At 46.9% G+C, this 17736-nt stretch overlaps 1 protein-coding gene across 2 annotated transcripts in view; it reads left to right on the top strand.

Annotated features, from left to right (window-relative positions):
- LOC136578500 (paramyosin-like) overlaps positions 1-17736 on the top strand; it is a 66945-nt gene that overhangs the window by 33791 nt on the left and 15418 nt on the right. For both annotated transcript variants that reach the window (XM_066578615.1, XM_066578616.1), the window contains exons 6-9: positions 4832-5016; positions 6956-7110; positions 9965-10127; positions 13478-13636. In XM_066578615.1, the coding sequence (XP_066434712.1) occupies positions 4832-5016; positions 6956-7110; positions 9965-10127; positions 13478-13636 (662 nt within the window). The remainder of the gene's footprint in view (positions 1-4831; positions 5017-6955; positions 7111-9964; positions 10128-13477; positions 13637-17736) is intronic.

The raw sequence follows: 17736 nt of genomic DNA, 5'->3' as shown, positions 1-17736 counted from the left end.
AGCTCGAACGAGTATGCTCGCTCATCTCTATTAAAAACGCATCACGCAAAAATCGCAGAGTACAAACTTGCGATGCGTTTTTAACATTAGAAAGTCCCATTGACATTCTCATTAAAAAACGCAAGTGTGTGGGAGCCCTTAGGCCTCATGTCCACGGGGAAAATCGGGCCCGCTACGGATTCTACATGTAGAATCCGTAGCGGGTCCCTCCTGCCCCGCGGACATGAGCGCTGAAAATAAGAATTTAAAAGAATTTACCTATCCGTAGCGGGCGGCGAAGCTCTGCTCTTCCTCACGGCCGGATCTTCTCTTTCGGCCGGCGGATGAATTCCTTACGCCGGCGGCACGTCGCCGGCACGTCGTCGACGTGCCGCGCGCATGCGCCGGGCACATCCGCCGAGCCGAAGCAAGGGAGATGCGGCCGTGAGGAAGAGAAGACCTTCCCGGTCCGCTGCGGGTGAGTAAATTCTTTAAATTCCTATTTTAGGTCTCCCGCGGATCCGGATGGCTTCCATAGGCTTCAATAGAAGCCCGCGGGAGCCGTCCCCGCGGGAGACCCGCACGAAAATGGAGCATTGTCCAGATTTTTTCATGCTCCATTTTTTTTAAATGCCTTTTATTGACGATCCGCGGGTATTTATCTACCCACGGGTGGTCAATGCATCCCTATGGGGTGCGGATCCGCGCGCGGGAGATCCGCTGCGGATTTTAAATCACATTTTGCCCGTGGACATGAGCCCTTAAGGTGAAAAGTTTTAGTGAGAGACCGCTACCTAACTTTTCAGAATAAGCCTCCATGTGTGTACATGAGGAATAACACTATTTCTGTCCATTACATGACTTTTATCCCTGAGCTAGTGGGTGAAGACTGCTGCTATGATATCTGCTATTCACAGCACACTGATAAAACCTCAGATTCTGCTCACTAGGTCTCTATTGCACCCATAAATAACAGCATCGTGAAGGATTTTATATATCTGTATTGACCAGTGTAGGTATGCCTTACCAGTTATTTGCTGCAGCCATGTCCATTCCCCCTCCCCCCCCCCCCCCCCCTCGCCTTCCCGTAGACTTTTGTGAGCAGAATGAATCATCACACCCCCCCTCTTTCTGTAATCTGGCTAGTTATCTCTGTTACTAGAGACTGATTTCACTTGACAACAGGCAGTGGACCGCAAATTAACAGGAAGGGAGACCCCTAGTGCCCAGCACCTCAGAGGTATTTTTCAGCACAAAACTATTTTAGGTAGATAAAGTGATTTGCACTTCTTCTGCTAGGTATTACATTGGCTGTAATATTAGGGTAAGTTGCCTCAAAGTGCTGTGACCATTTAAATAATGTATTTTATGCACATTGGTATAATACAGCATTGACGAAATGAGTGAGACCAGAAGAAAAAGTTAGTGGCTCTGTTCATGGACGAGAAATTTGTAGTTGACTTGACAGAAAAATACACGTAATAAATGACAGAATTACCCAAACCCAGTTTACAAGGAGGGGGGCATCGGACAGGGAGGACATTATTACACTGCCCATAATGGAGCTTTGATACAAGAGGTCATGAAAAGCTTTTCATTCGCAGTCCTGAAGACAAAAGACTCCTTATTAAAGTAAACATTTATTTCTAATGCAACAAACTAAATCTCACTTTATTAGGCCTCGTTCACGCGGGCGACAAAGCCGACAAATCGCGTGTTCCTTCAGCCCATGCTTTCCAATGGGTTAATTCACACCTGCGATGTTTTGTAGCATGCAACATCCCGACACAAAACCCTTGCAGGTCCTGCGATAGGCCCGCGACTCGTGAGGTTTTGTAGCCCCTGTTCCCCTATGGAGCCTTCCTCTCTGTTGCATCGCACGAAAACGCAATTTATGTGCGATGCAACTTTGACAGGACGAAATCCTACTGTCAAAACTATAACCTAAACTTAAGCTGCAAGAAAAAAAAAATTAAAGTATACATCACCTTAGAAGCGCCGTCCAGCGCCGCTGCAGTTTCCTCCCTGTCTCCGTCACTATTCTTCTTCATCTCTTTTGGCCAGGAAATGACCATTGGCTCTGATTGGCTAAGCGCCAGCCAATCACAACCAGCGCTTCCAGGAGGCGGAGATTTTTCAATCCCTGCCCAGAAGAGATGAAGAAGAACAGTATCGGGAAGAAGCTGTAGCGGAGTCCCGGAGAGCGCTTCTAGGGTGATGTATACTAAAATTTTTCTGCAGCTAGGGCTTATTTTCAGAGTAGGGCTTATATTTCAAGCCACACTTTGTAGCGCTACAAAATTGTGGTATGACTGCTAGAACCTGCAGCGTTATCGCACGGACCAGCAATGCAATATCACTGCGATTTTCTCGGGTCTTTAAGGTAAATTTCCTGAGGAAAAGTATACAAAGTAGTTCTCCTACAGGAGTAAGAAAATGGTCTCTCTGTTGCCACCTTAAGGTGTCTATTCTGTAAATCCATCTCTGTCCCTTTAAAAGGAACTTGTCATTAACTATGGCCCCTGCACACAGGTGGAAATTTCGCGGCGGGATTTCCCACAGAATTTCCGCCCGTGCCCGCCTGCATAGGATCGCATTACAAAACGCAATCCTAGGCAGACGTCCGCGATTTCTCCGCGTGAAAACACACATGGAAAACAAATCGCGGCACGTTCTATTTCTGTGCGGCCCTCGCAGAGGCCCGCACAGAAATGTCACTCCCGGCGCGCCGACTCCGCTCTGCGCATCACAGAGCCGGAGCCGTGAGTGAGAGCCGCACTGGTCATCTGCAGAGCGTCGCAGGGGATCCGACCCGGCCGTCTGCAGGCACTAAATAATTGTGCTTATAGTTTAGGTCAGTGTTTCTCAATTCCAGTCCCCATGGGCCTCCACGGGTCATGTTTTTAGGATATCCTATAGTGAGAACACCTGTGGTAATAGGTCATAATTACATCACCTGTGCAACACTGAGGAAATCCTGAAAACATGACCTGTTGGGGGTCCCTGAGGATTGGAGTTGAGAAACCCTGGTTTAGAAGTGGGGTCCGGGGAGCCTCTTTTCAGATCCAGATCCCCGGTCCTGCCGTGTTCCCAGATGAAGTCCGTGTGTGCGCAGTGAGTGTGACTCTTTTCAGGAGGCCATGTGCACGCAGTCCCACAGAGATGATTGGGAGTGTGTATGCACTCCCTTCTAAAAAAGAGACAAGTTGGCTATGCTGACTCAGCTGGGAAACACTGCAGGAACAGGGGATCGAGTGAGTATGAAAAGAGGCTCCCTGGACTCCATATCAACTAGACTATAACCACAATGGCTTAGTTGATGGTGCTTATAGTTGGCAACAGGTTCCCTTTAAAGGCCTTGAAATTCTGTACCAATATGCAGTACTAGTCTTCAAACTTCAGCTTTAGATCCTTCTTGTCAGTCTTACCAGAAAGTATTGTCTTGGAGATGAAGATCGTCCGTTGGGTGTGGGGTAGAAAGCAAAATGATTGAAGTTATTGTGAATATTATAAGATAGTTTTGATATTTTACACTTACAGAAGGGAGCCAAGGGAGGCACGCCGAGGGTCCTCTATTCTCCCTCCCATCCTCTTCCCCTTCACATTCTCCTTTTGTTTCTAGAAAAAGGCCATAAATCATTGATTCTTCAGTTGACTCTTGGATTTACTGGCAGGAGATGGGTCTTCTCAACTAGCTATGAAAGCTTCTACCCCTCATTCTATCCCAGATGGATGTTTAATCCATGTATAATAAAACCTTCAGGCAGACCACTTTATTAGAAGATTTCGTTTTAAAACTGGTGTAAAATAAAGAAAAATGTATACTTACCTTTTCCAGTGGCTCCCCATCCAGCACCAGAGTCCCAGTGTCCACTGCCGGGAACCTGGAGGAAGCAGTGGGTGGTTATGTGCCGGACATTGTGCCCATGACCATTCAGCCAATCACTGGCTTTAGCAGCTATTGAAGAATCACTGCTGAAGCCTGTGATTGGCTGAACAGTCATGTGCACAATGAATGGCTTGTGACTGCTTTCCAGTAGAGATGAGCAAGCAGACTCGTTAAGGACAATTGCTCGATCGAGCATTGTCCTTAGCGAGTATCTTCCCGCTCGGAAGAAAAGGTTCGGCTGCCGGCGCGGGTGACAGGTGAGTTGCGGCCATGAGCAGGGGGGTGCGGGGGGGAGAGAGGGAGAGAGAGATCTCCCCGCTCTCCGCCGCCGGCAGCCGAATCTTTGCTCCCGAGCGGGCAGGTACTCGCTAAGGGCAATGCTCGATCGAGTAATTGCCCTTAGCGAGTATGCTCGTTGATCTCTACTTTCCAGTCTCCCAGCTCCAGGCACTCTGGCTCCAGCACTGGGCATGGAGCCACTGAAGTTGGTGAGTATCCATTTTTTCTGTATTTTACAGAATTTTCTGCCTGTACATTTTTTTTCTTTTAAAGATTGTCGGACTCAATGAATAGTTAAAGGTTTCGGCTATTTAGGGCCTTTTACATGATTTGGCAAGAATGTTCATTTGCCTGATCGTGGGGCCATATGAAGGTGCCGTTGATCACCTTAACCTTGCTGACAATGCTGAAGCTCTATTTGGACAAATGACCATGTGAACGATTGTTCATCCCCAAATAGAATCTGAATCGGCGAGTTTAAAGGCCCAGTCCATGAGTACCTATCTAGTGGATCGGCTCGTCTACCGGAGCGAATTGCTCCGTATAAAAGGAACCCTTAGAAAATATTACTAGAAACTCACATAATGGGTTTTTGCATTAACGGGGTACAACACTAGTGATGTCTTGACATCCAAGTTTACAAGTGGCAGGTAAATAAATTTCAGCTTTGTCTTTCCATTTGAGATGCCAATATGAGAGAGAAGAGTGTCCTGGTGGAGGAGGTGACACAACTGAAGAAGCTGGCAGATGTTTCTGTACAAGATCTCGCACATAAAGAGGAGGAACAGAAGAGCATTCTTCATCAACTGCACAGCACCATTCACAGTGGGAAGGAGAAAGACCGAGCCCTCCGCCTCCTGCAAGCACAAGTAATAATGTCTGTCTCCTCACAATAGCACAATGATCTATTCTAGGTCAGGGCAGGACCATTCTCAGCACTTAAGAAGAGCTAGAGGCCTGAGAGGTCATAAGAAGCGATAAACGGCAAAAGGAACAACTCCATTCAAGAAAAACCTAGCCGGCGACCATACTTACTGATATGATGGTATATATGGTGGAAACGCCACTTCCCAGCAGCACGCAGACCAGGCAAAATGCGTATGAAAGCGCTTGGCCAGGTGCAAAATACTGATGAACAGCAACTCTTGCCTATCACACATTGGGGGGGGGGGGGCTTAGCATGATGTTTGCACATAGATGAGGCAGATACATGTAGTGCACTCTGCAGTCTTACAGCCTATGGGCTCCTTCACACGGATGTAAGGTTACAAAACATGCCTGCGTAGTACACTGTGCCCGTCTGTCATAGGCTCCTATGTTGCCGCTCACACATATTGCGTGAGATACGCATGCAATAAGATCATAGCATACTCTATCTTGGCACATATTACGCGCTCATACAGGCTAAACTACTGCATGGCGATTGGTGGCATGCAGCAACTACGCTGGCTGTCTCATGCCAGCCACACGCAGCGAATTACGCTCACATAAAGCCGTCCTATTAGTGATGCCACGCTTCGATCCGGTGGGCTGCCCTGCACCTGTTGCACGCCCATTGATGTCAGTGGGATTCTACGGTATGCAATGCGCACCAAGATAGGACATGCTGCGCTTTTTTTTCACGCGATCGCATGAAAAAATACCCTCATGTGAACCAACCCATTGAAATCGATGTTTCTATTCACTGCGTATTACGCGCACAAGAAATTCTTATACCGTTGAGGTAACATGAAAGCCGCGCTGTGATTGGTTGTTATGGGCAGCAAAGATTTTCTTTCGGACAGCTTTCATCAGAGTGTGGGGTCGGAGTAATTTTCTGTGACCGACCCTGTGCAACAAACTTCACGACTCACATCATCTACATCCACACAAGCAGTGCAAAACTACCACTTTTAATCAAAAACACAATCCTAGGTCGTAAAAAGTACACGTTTTCATCAATAATCCGCTGAAGTTCCATGATGACGGTTTCACAAAGTGGCAAAATCTTGATTTAACACAATTCAAAGTTAAGTCCTGTGAAATCAAGGTACATCCACGAATATGTAATAGCGAAGAAGACCACCACGCTGCGCAAGAAAGAGACAAAAACCTGGGACTGAGGGGGAGGTAAGTGCATTAGCTGCAGTTTGTCTTCTCTGCTGTCACTCCGATCCACCTGTTTCGGCCTTGTTTTTGGGCGTCCAAGAGGGCTGCAGCAATTTTTCTAGTGTATACTGTGCACTGCTCTGATTGGCAAGTGCCGATCACATGAGCAGCTATGGCCAATCAGAGAGCAGGTATAGTGTATGGGTAGTCTAACACTACCAATACACTTTAGGGAGTAGGTAGTTTTAAGACTGAGTCAACCATCATGGATGGCCAAAAACTGGACTAGGAAACAGCAGATTGGAGGGAGAAGAACAACTGTAGATAATAAACCCTCCGGTCCCGGGACAGAGTTTTGTACCGAAACTGGAGGGTGGCTTTAATTAATTCATATCTACTCATGAATATTAAGTAGTGGTTCCACCTTTATCCAGCCCACACTGAAGGCACATTTAGTAGATACCTCTATAGATTGAGACTCGATGCTCTCTTCATGTGACCTCACCATTCATCCCTGAGACCTATGGATAGGCCCGCTCTGGTGTTGGCACCGTTTTACCACTACTCTTGGATAACCATACGTAGCTTATAGGTGTTTCTGGCTTATAGCTTGTGCAGAAACACTTCTAGGTTCTTTGCCTTGAACGTTCATATTTAGGCTGATCTAAATGCATCAAAAACTATTAAAGTTTTTAGACTTTTTCCATTATTTTATGTCAGCTCCAGGAACAAATAAAGCAACAGCAAGCTGTGGAAACACAACTGGCAGGGAAGAGCTCCGAATGGCTGACCTTACAGGCTGCGGTCCATCAACTAGAAGAACAATCCTTCACCACCGCTCAGTCTGTTCAGGGCCGGGTTGTGTCTGAGCTCCGGTATGTATATGGAATATGGACGGCCCAAATCTCTTAGCATTTATTTTTTACGCCAACATCTATCATTCGGATGAAAGCCGTGAATAGTAGCTTAAGAAAGTACAGGGACCTACTGTGCTTCCCCGCAAAAGGGACCTACCCCGATAATAAGACCTACTCCAGTTTTCGGGGGAGGCTTGAAATATAAGCCCTCCCCTGAAAATAAGACCTAACCTGCTTAAAAAAAAAAAATCAATACTCACCTGGTCCGCGGTATCCCGATGCCTCGCGATGGTCTCTGGCTACACTGCTGCAAACTGCAGTGTTCTTCCCGTCTGAGATCTTCTTGCTTTGAATACCCTGCCTCCAGCAAAGGGAGCGCTGTGATTGGATGGCGCTCAATGAGCCAATCACAGCACTCGCATTGCTGGAGGCGGGGTATTCAAAGCTCCGTCACCAGCAAGAAGCTGAGATATCAGATGGGGAGGACAGCAGTTTGCCGGAGACCATCATGAGGCATCAGGATGCTGCGGACCAGGTGAGTATAAGATCCCCCCTCACCTGTGAAAATAGGACACTGTGCCTCTTTTGGGGCAAAAATTTATATAAGACAGTGTCTTATTTTCGGGAAAACGCGGTATAACAAAACTCAGAACGGGCTGCACTCCAGTGAACTACTCTAGTACAGTTCTACGCTATATCAACGGCAGGCAGAGAAATCCCTAGAGCATTGGCCCCCTCCAAACATGAGTCCCATACCCGTAGCAAGCCCTGCTACTATAGCTATTCTAGTTAAAGAGGCCATTCTGGCATAGTAACATATACAGCGATATATACAATAAGGCACTCCTGTAGTGTTGGCTTTTTGTGAAGGGCACAACGCATTATATTTCGTAGGGCAGTCACTTGATCAGGATCCTGAAGAGCAGCAATGTAAGGAGATCCAGTGACCCAAGGGCAGTTTTACATAAGACTGAAGTAAAGCCCTACTTACATGCAGCAGTTTGACCCCAGAGCTGATAAAGGGCTGATGATATCATTATCATGGTAATGCCTCTAATTACACATAACAAGGTACTGGAACAGTTTGGGTAGTTTAGGCTAATTCTTGTTCACCACCCAAGATTTGTTCTCCATGTCGCTGAGTATTTGTCAGACTAGTTGGGGATTGTATGATGTTGCATAAAATAAAAAAAAAACATAAAAAAAACTTGATTTATGATAAACTTTGTTTGAGGTTATAAATAAACTGTTAAGAAAGTGCAGGAGAGGAGAGAGCAGAGGGAATGTGGTTGTAACAAGTCACTGAGGCGGAGACTTTGCAACAAAGTATCAAATGTTCGTCTCGCAGCGTTCTACCTGTGCAGGGATCTGCGTATCCCTGCTTATTGTCAGGTTTTTTCCTGCACACGTACAGCGTATTCTATACACATTGTCAGCACTGGCTGCCTGGTTCCTTCTTTTTTAACTTTTTTCTGATGTTTCTAGCAACATGTATAAAAAAAACTCTAATTGCGTATGCACTGCGCTCGGAACGCACCCATAGAAAACTATAGGGCTGTATGAGCATAGACGCGGTAGAAATAGAACATGCTGCGTTCTTTTCTACGCCCGTAATTTATGTAAGTGTGACCGGATCAATGAAAATCAATGTACTTTCGTTGACTCTATTCATTATTGGAAGAATGAATACATTGCGCTCATAATATGCAATGAAAGTAAGGCCCATTTACACGAGACGCATGCAGAAAACGGAACGACTAGCCTTTCAGTGTAAACAGTAGTCGTTCAGTTCTGATCGACTGATGCTTGCAATGAATGTAGGTGGACTCTTAGACTGCAGTGTCTATATACAGTGATCTGTAGAAGCTGCAGAGATGGTGGATTTGTGTTTTTTTTCCATTTCACTCCAATTTTGTAAAATTTAACAATCAATTATATGGTACATTAAAAAATACAACTCCTCTCGCCAAAAACAAGCCCTCATGCAGCTATGTAAACAGTAAAATAAAAAAAAGTTATGATTTTTTGAAAGTGAAGAGGAGAAACCAAAAATGAAAAAAATGTCTGCTTTCTTAAGGCGTTAAAGGGGTTTTGTCATAAAAAAAAAAAAATTCTATACTTGCCTATTCCTCCCCAGGCAGTCTTCTCACCACATCCTCTCCTCGCCTATCTTCTCCTGTCTCTTGCAGTCCCCTGGGTCACCTCACCGCAAGCTGGCCATTTCTTCCGGTGATGAGGCGTCCATTCACAGGCAGTCTCCTTCCAGCAGGTCAGTGTACCCGGTCACTAGTGACGTAGCGTTCACAGCCTAGCACAGAGTGCCAAGCTATCACCGAGACTGCGCATGCGCGCGGTCTCTCTGCAAGAGCATATGGACACTCATGGTGAGACAGCGCACATGCACACTCTCAGCAATAGATCAGCATTCCCTGCTAGGCAGTGAACGTTGCGTCACTAGTGACAAAACCTACAATAACCTGCTGGAAGGAGAATGCAGAGAATGGACACTCCATAACAGGATGAAGAGGATCTGGCCAGTTTGCGGTGAGGTGACCCAGGGGACTGGAGAAGATCAGTGAGGAGAGGATGCTTGAAGACGGCTGCCCGGGGAGGAATAGGGAAGTATTGATTTTTTTTCTAATGCCAAAACCCCTTTAAAGGGAATCTGTCACCTTCTTTTAGCCCGTGAGCTAAGCTTATGGGCTGAAAGTAAGTGACCCGCTGAGTCAGGCTTTCAGGGCTGATACCAGGGGAACGACAGAGAAGATAAGTATAACACATCCCCGTACTCAGCATGTCACTTACTTTCATAAGCTTAGCTGATTGGACCAAAAGTAGGTGACAGATTCCCTTTAAATTAAATATTTTATAGCAAAGAGGCAGAAAAGTTACAGACTGAGCTGAAAGAAAGGCAGCTTACAGCGGATGAAGATAAATACCAGCGGAACAAAATGATGGAAGACTGCGCACGGCTTACCAAAGAAAACGGCTACTTGGAGTCTAGAGTCCTGGAAGCCGCCAAACAGCTTGAGGAGGTAAGTTAATAGTTTTTACTACAAATCTAAGGAAACGTTTGCTAGTAGAGATGAGCGAGCATGCTCTGTAAGGTCAGTTACTCAGGCGAGCATCGCTCTTCTCGAGTAACTGTCTTCTCGTCCGAGCGTGCTCGGGGGGGGGGGGGGGGGGCAGCAGGGAAAAACAGGGGGAGAGTGAGAGATCTCTCTCTCTTGCTACCCCCCGCTGCCCCCCCTCCCCGAGCACGCTCGGACGAGAACGCAGTTACTCTAGAAGGGCAATGCTCACTCGAGTAACTGACCTTACCGAGCGTGCTCCCTCATCTCTATTTGATAGCATCCAGTATAAAGATATGTCCCTTCAGGAAATATTGGCCTCATAATGCCTTCTGTCGCAGCTTTTAGTGGTAACCATTCACCTGTCTGGATGTGGCTGGTGGTTGGAGACTTGGGGACCTTTCACAGCGGACGGAATATTCCACAACAGCGTTGCGGGATATGCCCTCCCACCAAATATTTAGCACCGAGATTCGCAGAGCTCATAGCATGCACATTGTAAAATAGCAGAATCCTGTCGGCAATTCCGCATCAAATTCCGCAATCCACGTTCAGTGCTGGCTTTGACCGTTTCCATATCCTGCTGCTCAGTATGTATGTGGGGTCATGTGAATGTGCAGTCAGCCGTCAGGATGGACATGAAGCTGTGATTTATGTAGTCTGTTACAGCTGTGCAGGGAGTTCTGTGATCTCCAACTGTTTCTGTGGGTTTCCTTCCAAGTTCTCCGGTTTCCTCCCACACCCAATAACATACGGATAGGTTAATTGGCCTCCTCTGAAACAGGCTTTAGGGCTCATTCACACGGGTGTATGCAGTTTCATTTCCATTGCATGTATATGTGCCTACCTTGTGTGTATTGGTGCATCTGGGGAACAAGGGCATGAGGAGACTGAAACTTGCGATATTCATGTGATGGAATGCGTTTTTGACATTAGAAAGTTCTAGAAAATGCAAGAAAATCACAAGCGGCAGCGATGTTTTTGCAAGAAAAAGCGCTGACGGTCAAAGATCGTGGGAACAAAGATGCGATTTTACTCGCGCCAAAATCACAATTGCCATAGTGAAGTTGGCCTAAGGGTTTAAAGGGGTTCTGACGCCAATATTTTTTTTATGCTTTAACAGCCATTGTTCTCTGATCTGCCTAATGGGCACAGGGAACCCACGATTTTTGGCTTCTGTTGATGTTGTGCAGCGGGGGTCACCTCCCAGCTAGGTTTTTTTCTTCCGCAGACAAGCCAGGACGAGCCCCCCTCCCTCCGGGATTGCGCGCAGGCGCAGAAGACAGGTGTCCTCTGACAGGTGTCAGGACGAGCCGCCTCTCCACTGTGCATGCTCAGATCTTGCAGTTCTGCCAGGACGGGCCGCCCACAGCAAGCACTGCTTGTGACGTGGCGCCTGTCCGTTCACCTCGGAAGTGGCTGATGGACGGAGCAGAGCAGGAAGCGGTCATTTTGACCGCTCCAGCCCTGCTTCTAGAAGCCACAGAAGAAGATGCCCGATGGAGGGGACATGCCTGACGATCGGTCCAGGCCAGTCAAGGTAAGTAAAAAATTTTTTTTTTCATGTCAGAACCCCTTTAATCGACCGGTGGCCGGTCAATCACCCATTGGATCGTTCATATGATTAATCCATATATCAACATGCCAGACTAAAGTGGCACATCACATACTTGTATAAAAGTAAGCAGTGTAAAGGCCCATTTAGACACAACGATTATGGCTCAAAAGATGTCGCTTAAGCGACTTTTGAGCGATAATTGTTGTGTCATTTACAGCGATTTATGAGCGATCACTTTGCGCTGCCAGCGGAGGATGCAGAATACAAGCGGGGTGCCCCTGTTTGCCTTCCGCATCCAGCTGTTCCCCACTCCGAGCGCCCGGCTGTCATACATCCGAGCGCTCGGAGCGGAGGATGCAGAAGACAAGCGGTAGTGAATGGCAAAGCACTACCTGTGATTGGCTGAGTGCTGTGACCAATCACAGGCAGCACTCAGCTGCCATTCAATGAATGGCTGAGAGCTGCCTGTGATTGGCTGAGCGCTCAGTCAATAATATATTTTATTTTATTAATTAATTAATTTTTTTACACAAACTGTGATGCTTTTCAGGGAAGGACTTTTTTTAAAGCCCTTACCCGAAAATCACTGCAGGGGTTGCTGGCAGCCCATTGCTTGCAATGGGGCCATCGGCAGCAGCTGCAGCTCCATTGGGGGCAATAGGCACAGACCTGCATTCACGCGTGTTTGTGCATGTACGTGGGTGGGCACTTCTGTGCGCACCTATGTACGGCACACGCACACGCTCGCGTGAAGCCACCCTTAAAAAAAGCCAGCTACCTTCTATTTAGCTCCCATAAGCCCAATGTCCATGGGCGGATTTGATTTGCTGATGATCTGCAAATCAGGGCACCCATAGGGATGCATGGGCATCTGCAAATGGATTTAAAACATGCGGATTTGATTTACGGACCATCCGGTCCCCGCCCCCCCCCAAAAAAAAAAAAAATCGCAGCATGTTTATGTTCTGCAGATGCCCACGCGGACGGCTTACATTGAAGTCAATAGAAGCCGTCCAACCCGCGGCACACCCGCAGCTGACACTGCAGATGTACAGTGGATCCTGCCGGAAAGCAGGATATTTGAAAAAAAAAGATAATCTGGTTGGGACGGAGGAGACCCGTGCTGGATCTGGAGAGGTAAGAAAATGTCCCAAGGTTGCCGGCAGGGGCGAATTCCATGCGGGATACCACACACTGAATCCGTGTGTGCCGTGGACATAGGCGCACCACCCAATTAGTGATGCAAAAACATTAAGAGGGATGAAAAGCAATAATGTCCAAAGTGAATACATAAAAACTAGAATAAAAGATGGGAATAATAGAACGCACCTAACCTCGTATTTACTGATCATGTCAAAGACAATCCGTATTGATAACAAAGAAACATTCAACATCATTCATGTGAATATGTGATAAATGTCTGACATGGGAATAACCCTTTAATATTACCCCATACTGCTATATTCAAAACATTGGGATCATTTAGGATGTGACTTCTGGGACCCCCATCAGTCCGGAGACAAAGACCTTTCTCTAGGGACTGTGTTCCCTGCAGGGAGTATACCATCAGGACCATTAATAGTGACCGCGTCCCCCACTCCTAGACCGCCTCTCCGCCTTATAAATTTGAAATCAGTTACTGAAATGAGAGAACTTTGAAATCCGTGAACTTTTGGTTTTGAGTTTTCCTGATAATTTTCTGTATTTTCTGAAGATTCTGAATTCTGCTTCCGTTTTACATCATTTACACTTACAGGAACGACAGATCAGAGAACAAGAAAGCTTGGATCGTTCGAAAAGAATTTCTGAGATCACATCAGGGAAGGAGAAGGAGAGAGATCTAGAACTGACCCTCTCCCACTGGAGAAGACTTGTACACGATGAAAAGGCAAAAGTTACTGCGGCTCTGGAACAGGTTTGCTAATAAATCATTATGGCTTGTAATTTACAGGCTACTGTATTAGATTACGTTTAAGTAGTGCTTGCCATATTTCACCTAAGTACATGATACTACCGTGTTTCCCTGATAATAAGATCTACCCCAAATTTCAGGGTGGGGGAGATATTAGCCTTACCCTGAAAATAAGCCCTATCTAGGCTACATGGGGAAAAAAAGCAATACTTACCTAGTAGACGGCGTTTGGGTCCCTTGCGCTGGGCTACTGCAGGCTGCTGTGTTCTGAACACCGACAGAGTATTTCTTCCCGGTAGCAGGGCTTGAATAGCCCGCCTCCAGCAATCTAATGCTCTGATTTAATTGAGCGACGCGTCAGCCACTCTGAGCAGACACTTGATTAACCAATCACAGCCATTCATTGAATCTGTTCGAGAGGAGCAAGTATACTCACTAAGGCACATTACTCGAGTGAGTCGTGCCTTAGCTAAGTATCTTCCTGCTCGTCTCTAAAGATTCGGGGAGCAGCGGGGGAGAGCGGGGAGGAATGGAGGGGGGATCTCTCTCTCTCCCCCCCCCCCCCCCCCCCCGCTCCCCGGCACAACTCACCTGTGACCCGCGCCGGCCCCCGAATCTTTAGAGACGAGCGGGGAGATATTCGGCTAAGGCACTACTCGCTCATCTCTAGATACTGTGCCTTTTTTGGAGCAAAAATTAAGATAAGACTGTGTCTTATTTTTAGGGAAATACAGTAGTAATTGTGGAAGCAGGATGTACCAATGTATCAAGGCATCAATGCACTGGAAATGTGAAAATTGAGGTTTGGGATACTTTCACACAGGCAACAAAATCGAGCGATTTTTCTCGCGATGCGGCAGAGCTACAGATCGCATGTATGTGAAGCCCCTGCTTTCCAATGGGTTCCTTCACATTAGTGATGTTTTGGAGGCTGCTATATTGCAAGAAAATAAATTGTGCCATGCTCCATACAGCTGCGATTTGTGATGTTTTGTAACCCATGTTTCCCTATGAAGCCTCTCTGTGTGTTGCATCTTATCTCTGTTTTCATGTGGTGCGGTGCAACTTTTACAGCAAGTCCTACCTCCTGTTTGTCCCTAAAATAAGCCCTAGCTGCACGAAGAAAAAAAAAAAAAAACAACAATACATTACCCAACAAGCGCTATCCGCTCCGTCGCACTTCTTCTCCGGCAGTTCTGCGGCATTTGTTTGAAGTCTTCAGCCAGCGCCTCCTGGTCAGGGGGTTCAAAAATCCTGCCTCCAGGAAGCGCTGACTCTGATTGGCTGAGCTGCAGCGCTTGAGAACCAATCAGAGTCAGCGCTTCCTGGAGGCCGGATTTTGGAACCCCCTGACCAGGAAGCGCTGGCTGAAGTCTACAAACAAATGCCACAGAGCTTCAGAAGGAGAAATGCGGGGGAGCGGACAGCGCCTGTTAGGTGATGTATTGTATTTTGTTCTTTTTAAATGTAGCCAGGGCTTATTTTCGATAAGGGCTTATATTTCAAGCACTCCCCCCCGCCCCCCACGAAAATCTTGTCAAAAGAGTGCTACAAAGTCACGCGACTTTGCAGGGCCACAAAATCGTGATATCGCCACAAGAAAACGCAGCGATATCGCACAGAACACAGATGCGATATCACTGTCGCCCGTCTGAAAGAGGCCTTAATATGTCTTGCTGTTAGTGCAATACCTGCGCTTCACCTATATTTTGGTGTTTCAAATTGTAAGTGAATGAGGTGAAGTGCTTCAAACAGCGAAGACACGTCAGACTCAAATTGGTGTAATCAAGATAGTTCCTTTTTAGGCCGAGAGTCTCGCACCACATTTGTGCGTTGCGAGACTCACCAGTCTTGTGTGAATTTGAGCCCCATTCTTTTGAATGGAGTCCCATACATGAGCGATGACTTGTCCTATCTTCTTGCCTCATATCCACGGACGCTGATTATTGCATAGCAGATTTGATATCTGCATTGCAGAAAAAAAGAGACATATCACTTCTTTACGCGCATCCGCATTGGAAGTTCCTCGTATTGATTTTGCCGATTCACATGGGCTAAATCCACAAGCGCGTAAGCTGCAAAATCCGTAACAGAAGCACGCAGCTCAGCCGCGGATGTCTGCCTTGGTTTTAGAGATGGAATCTCTGAAGAAAAATCTGTGATGGATTGCACTGTGTGAACAGATCCCAAGGGTCTGTCTCCATATAGCAATTTCAACTGTGTGGGACAGATAATATATATATATTCCTTTTTAGAATAAATTAATAACTTTAGGGACTCATTTTAAGTTTATTTTGAGGGGTGAATGTAAAAAAAAAGTAGATTCACTGTCGTTTTTTTTGTTTCAAACCCCGTGTGCTGTGTTAACCTGATCTATTGAAGGGGAGCAGTGGGACTGTCCCAGGTGAAGGGAGGAGAGTATGGAAAAAAATATGGATCGAGTCCATGTGTGCGCAGAGCTATGCACCAGCCCCATTCTATGCAGTGACGTCGATGCCTATGACAGACCCGCAGAACTATGTTAGCTATAACTATGTATCCCATTGGCACCCCTGTGATCATATTGCAGGGTGTCGATGGGCTGACAGAGGGAACCCTCTTCCTCTATCAGTTACTTTGCATGCTTTTATTGACCCCGGCATCTAAGGAGTTACACAGACAGGACAAGATTGGGAGCCCAGCTGTCCATCGCTCTGTATAATATTAACACATGTACGGTGTGGAGCCTTAATGTAAGGCAGTCCACTATGTGCATGTATGTTAGGAAGCAGTGAGTAAGGGATCAAGGCAGGAGCGGCACTATAGGGGATGCGGTTGCACCCGGGCCCAGGACCCTTAGAGGGCCCATAAGGCCTCTCTTCTCCATATAGGGAGCCCAGTATTATAAAGCATTATAGTTGGGGGCCCTGTTACAGGTTTTGCATTGGGGCCCAGGAGCTTCAAGTTACGCCTCTGGTTCAAGGGATTTTCCTGAGTTCAAGATGCTTTTATTTGAAGGCAAAATAGTTAAATGCGAGACTTAGCTAATCATCGCCTCTCCATTCCCCCCACTGCCAATGCCTCTGTACCCCAGCTTTTTGTTTTCAGCAATGTGCGATGTCTCATCCATGGCCCTTGACTGCGGTGCCCCTCGTCTAGCTAACGTATATGGCGATATATAAGAATAATGGGCCAGCGCCGCGGTTAGTACGGTATATGTTTAAGCAAGACTAGTTAAAAAAGTTGTTTCATTGTTATTTAGATACATTAGTGGGATACAAAAAGGATTTGTTCCAAATGTGTACTTGCCCTTTAACCCCTTAGGCCTCATGTCCATGGGGAAAATATGATTTAAGATCCGCAGCGGATCTCCCGCACGCGGATCCGCACCCCATAGGGATGCATTGACCACCCGCGGGTAGATAAATACCCGCAGATGGTCAATAAAAGGGATTTTAAAAAAAATGGAGCATGAAAAAATCTGGACCATGCTCCATTTTCGTGCGGGTCTCCCGCGGGGTCGGCTCCCGCGGGCTTCTATTGAAGCCTATGGAAGCCGTCCGGATCCGCGGGAGACCTAAAATAGGAATTTAAAAGAATTTACCCATCCGGAGCGGACTGGGAAGGTCTTCTCTTCCTCACGGCCGGATCTTTCTTGCTTCGGCTCGGCGGATGTGCCCGGCGCATGCGCGCGGCACGTCGGTGACGTGCCGGCGACGTGCCGCCGGCGTGACGAATTCATCCGCCGGCCGAAGAAAGAAGATCCGGCCGCGACGCAGAGAAGAAACGGAGCGGATGGGAGGTGAGTTTATTCTCATTTATTCTTATTTTCAGCGCCCATGTCCGCGGGGCAGGAGGGACCCGCTACGGATTCTACATGGAGAATCCATAGCGGGCCTGATTTTCCGCGTGGACATGAGGCCTTAGAGACCAGCCTATTTCGTACCTTAAGGACCAAGTGATTTTGAAGATCACATTGCAAGAGACATAAGTCCTTGACATAACCATATGAGGGCTTTTTTGGGGGGCATAAGTTGTATTTTTTAATGGCACCACTCTGGGGTACATGTGATGTGCTGTATTACTTTTATTACATTTTTGGGGGGGAGGTGGAGGGGTGGACA

Source organism: Eleutherodactylus coqui, chromosome 9, assembly GCF_035609145.1.
Source record: "Eleutherodactylus coqui strain aEleCoq1 chromosome 9, aEleCoq1.hap1, whole genome shotgun sequence".
In the NCBI taxonomy this organism is placed as follows: Eukaryota; Metazoa; Chordata; class Amphibia; order Anura; family Eleutherodactylidae; genus Eleutherodactylus; species Eleutherodactylus coqui.
Note: the sequence above shows the minus strand (reverse complement) of the source record. Positions and strands in the feature narration are given on the sequence as shown.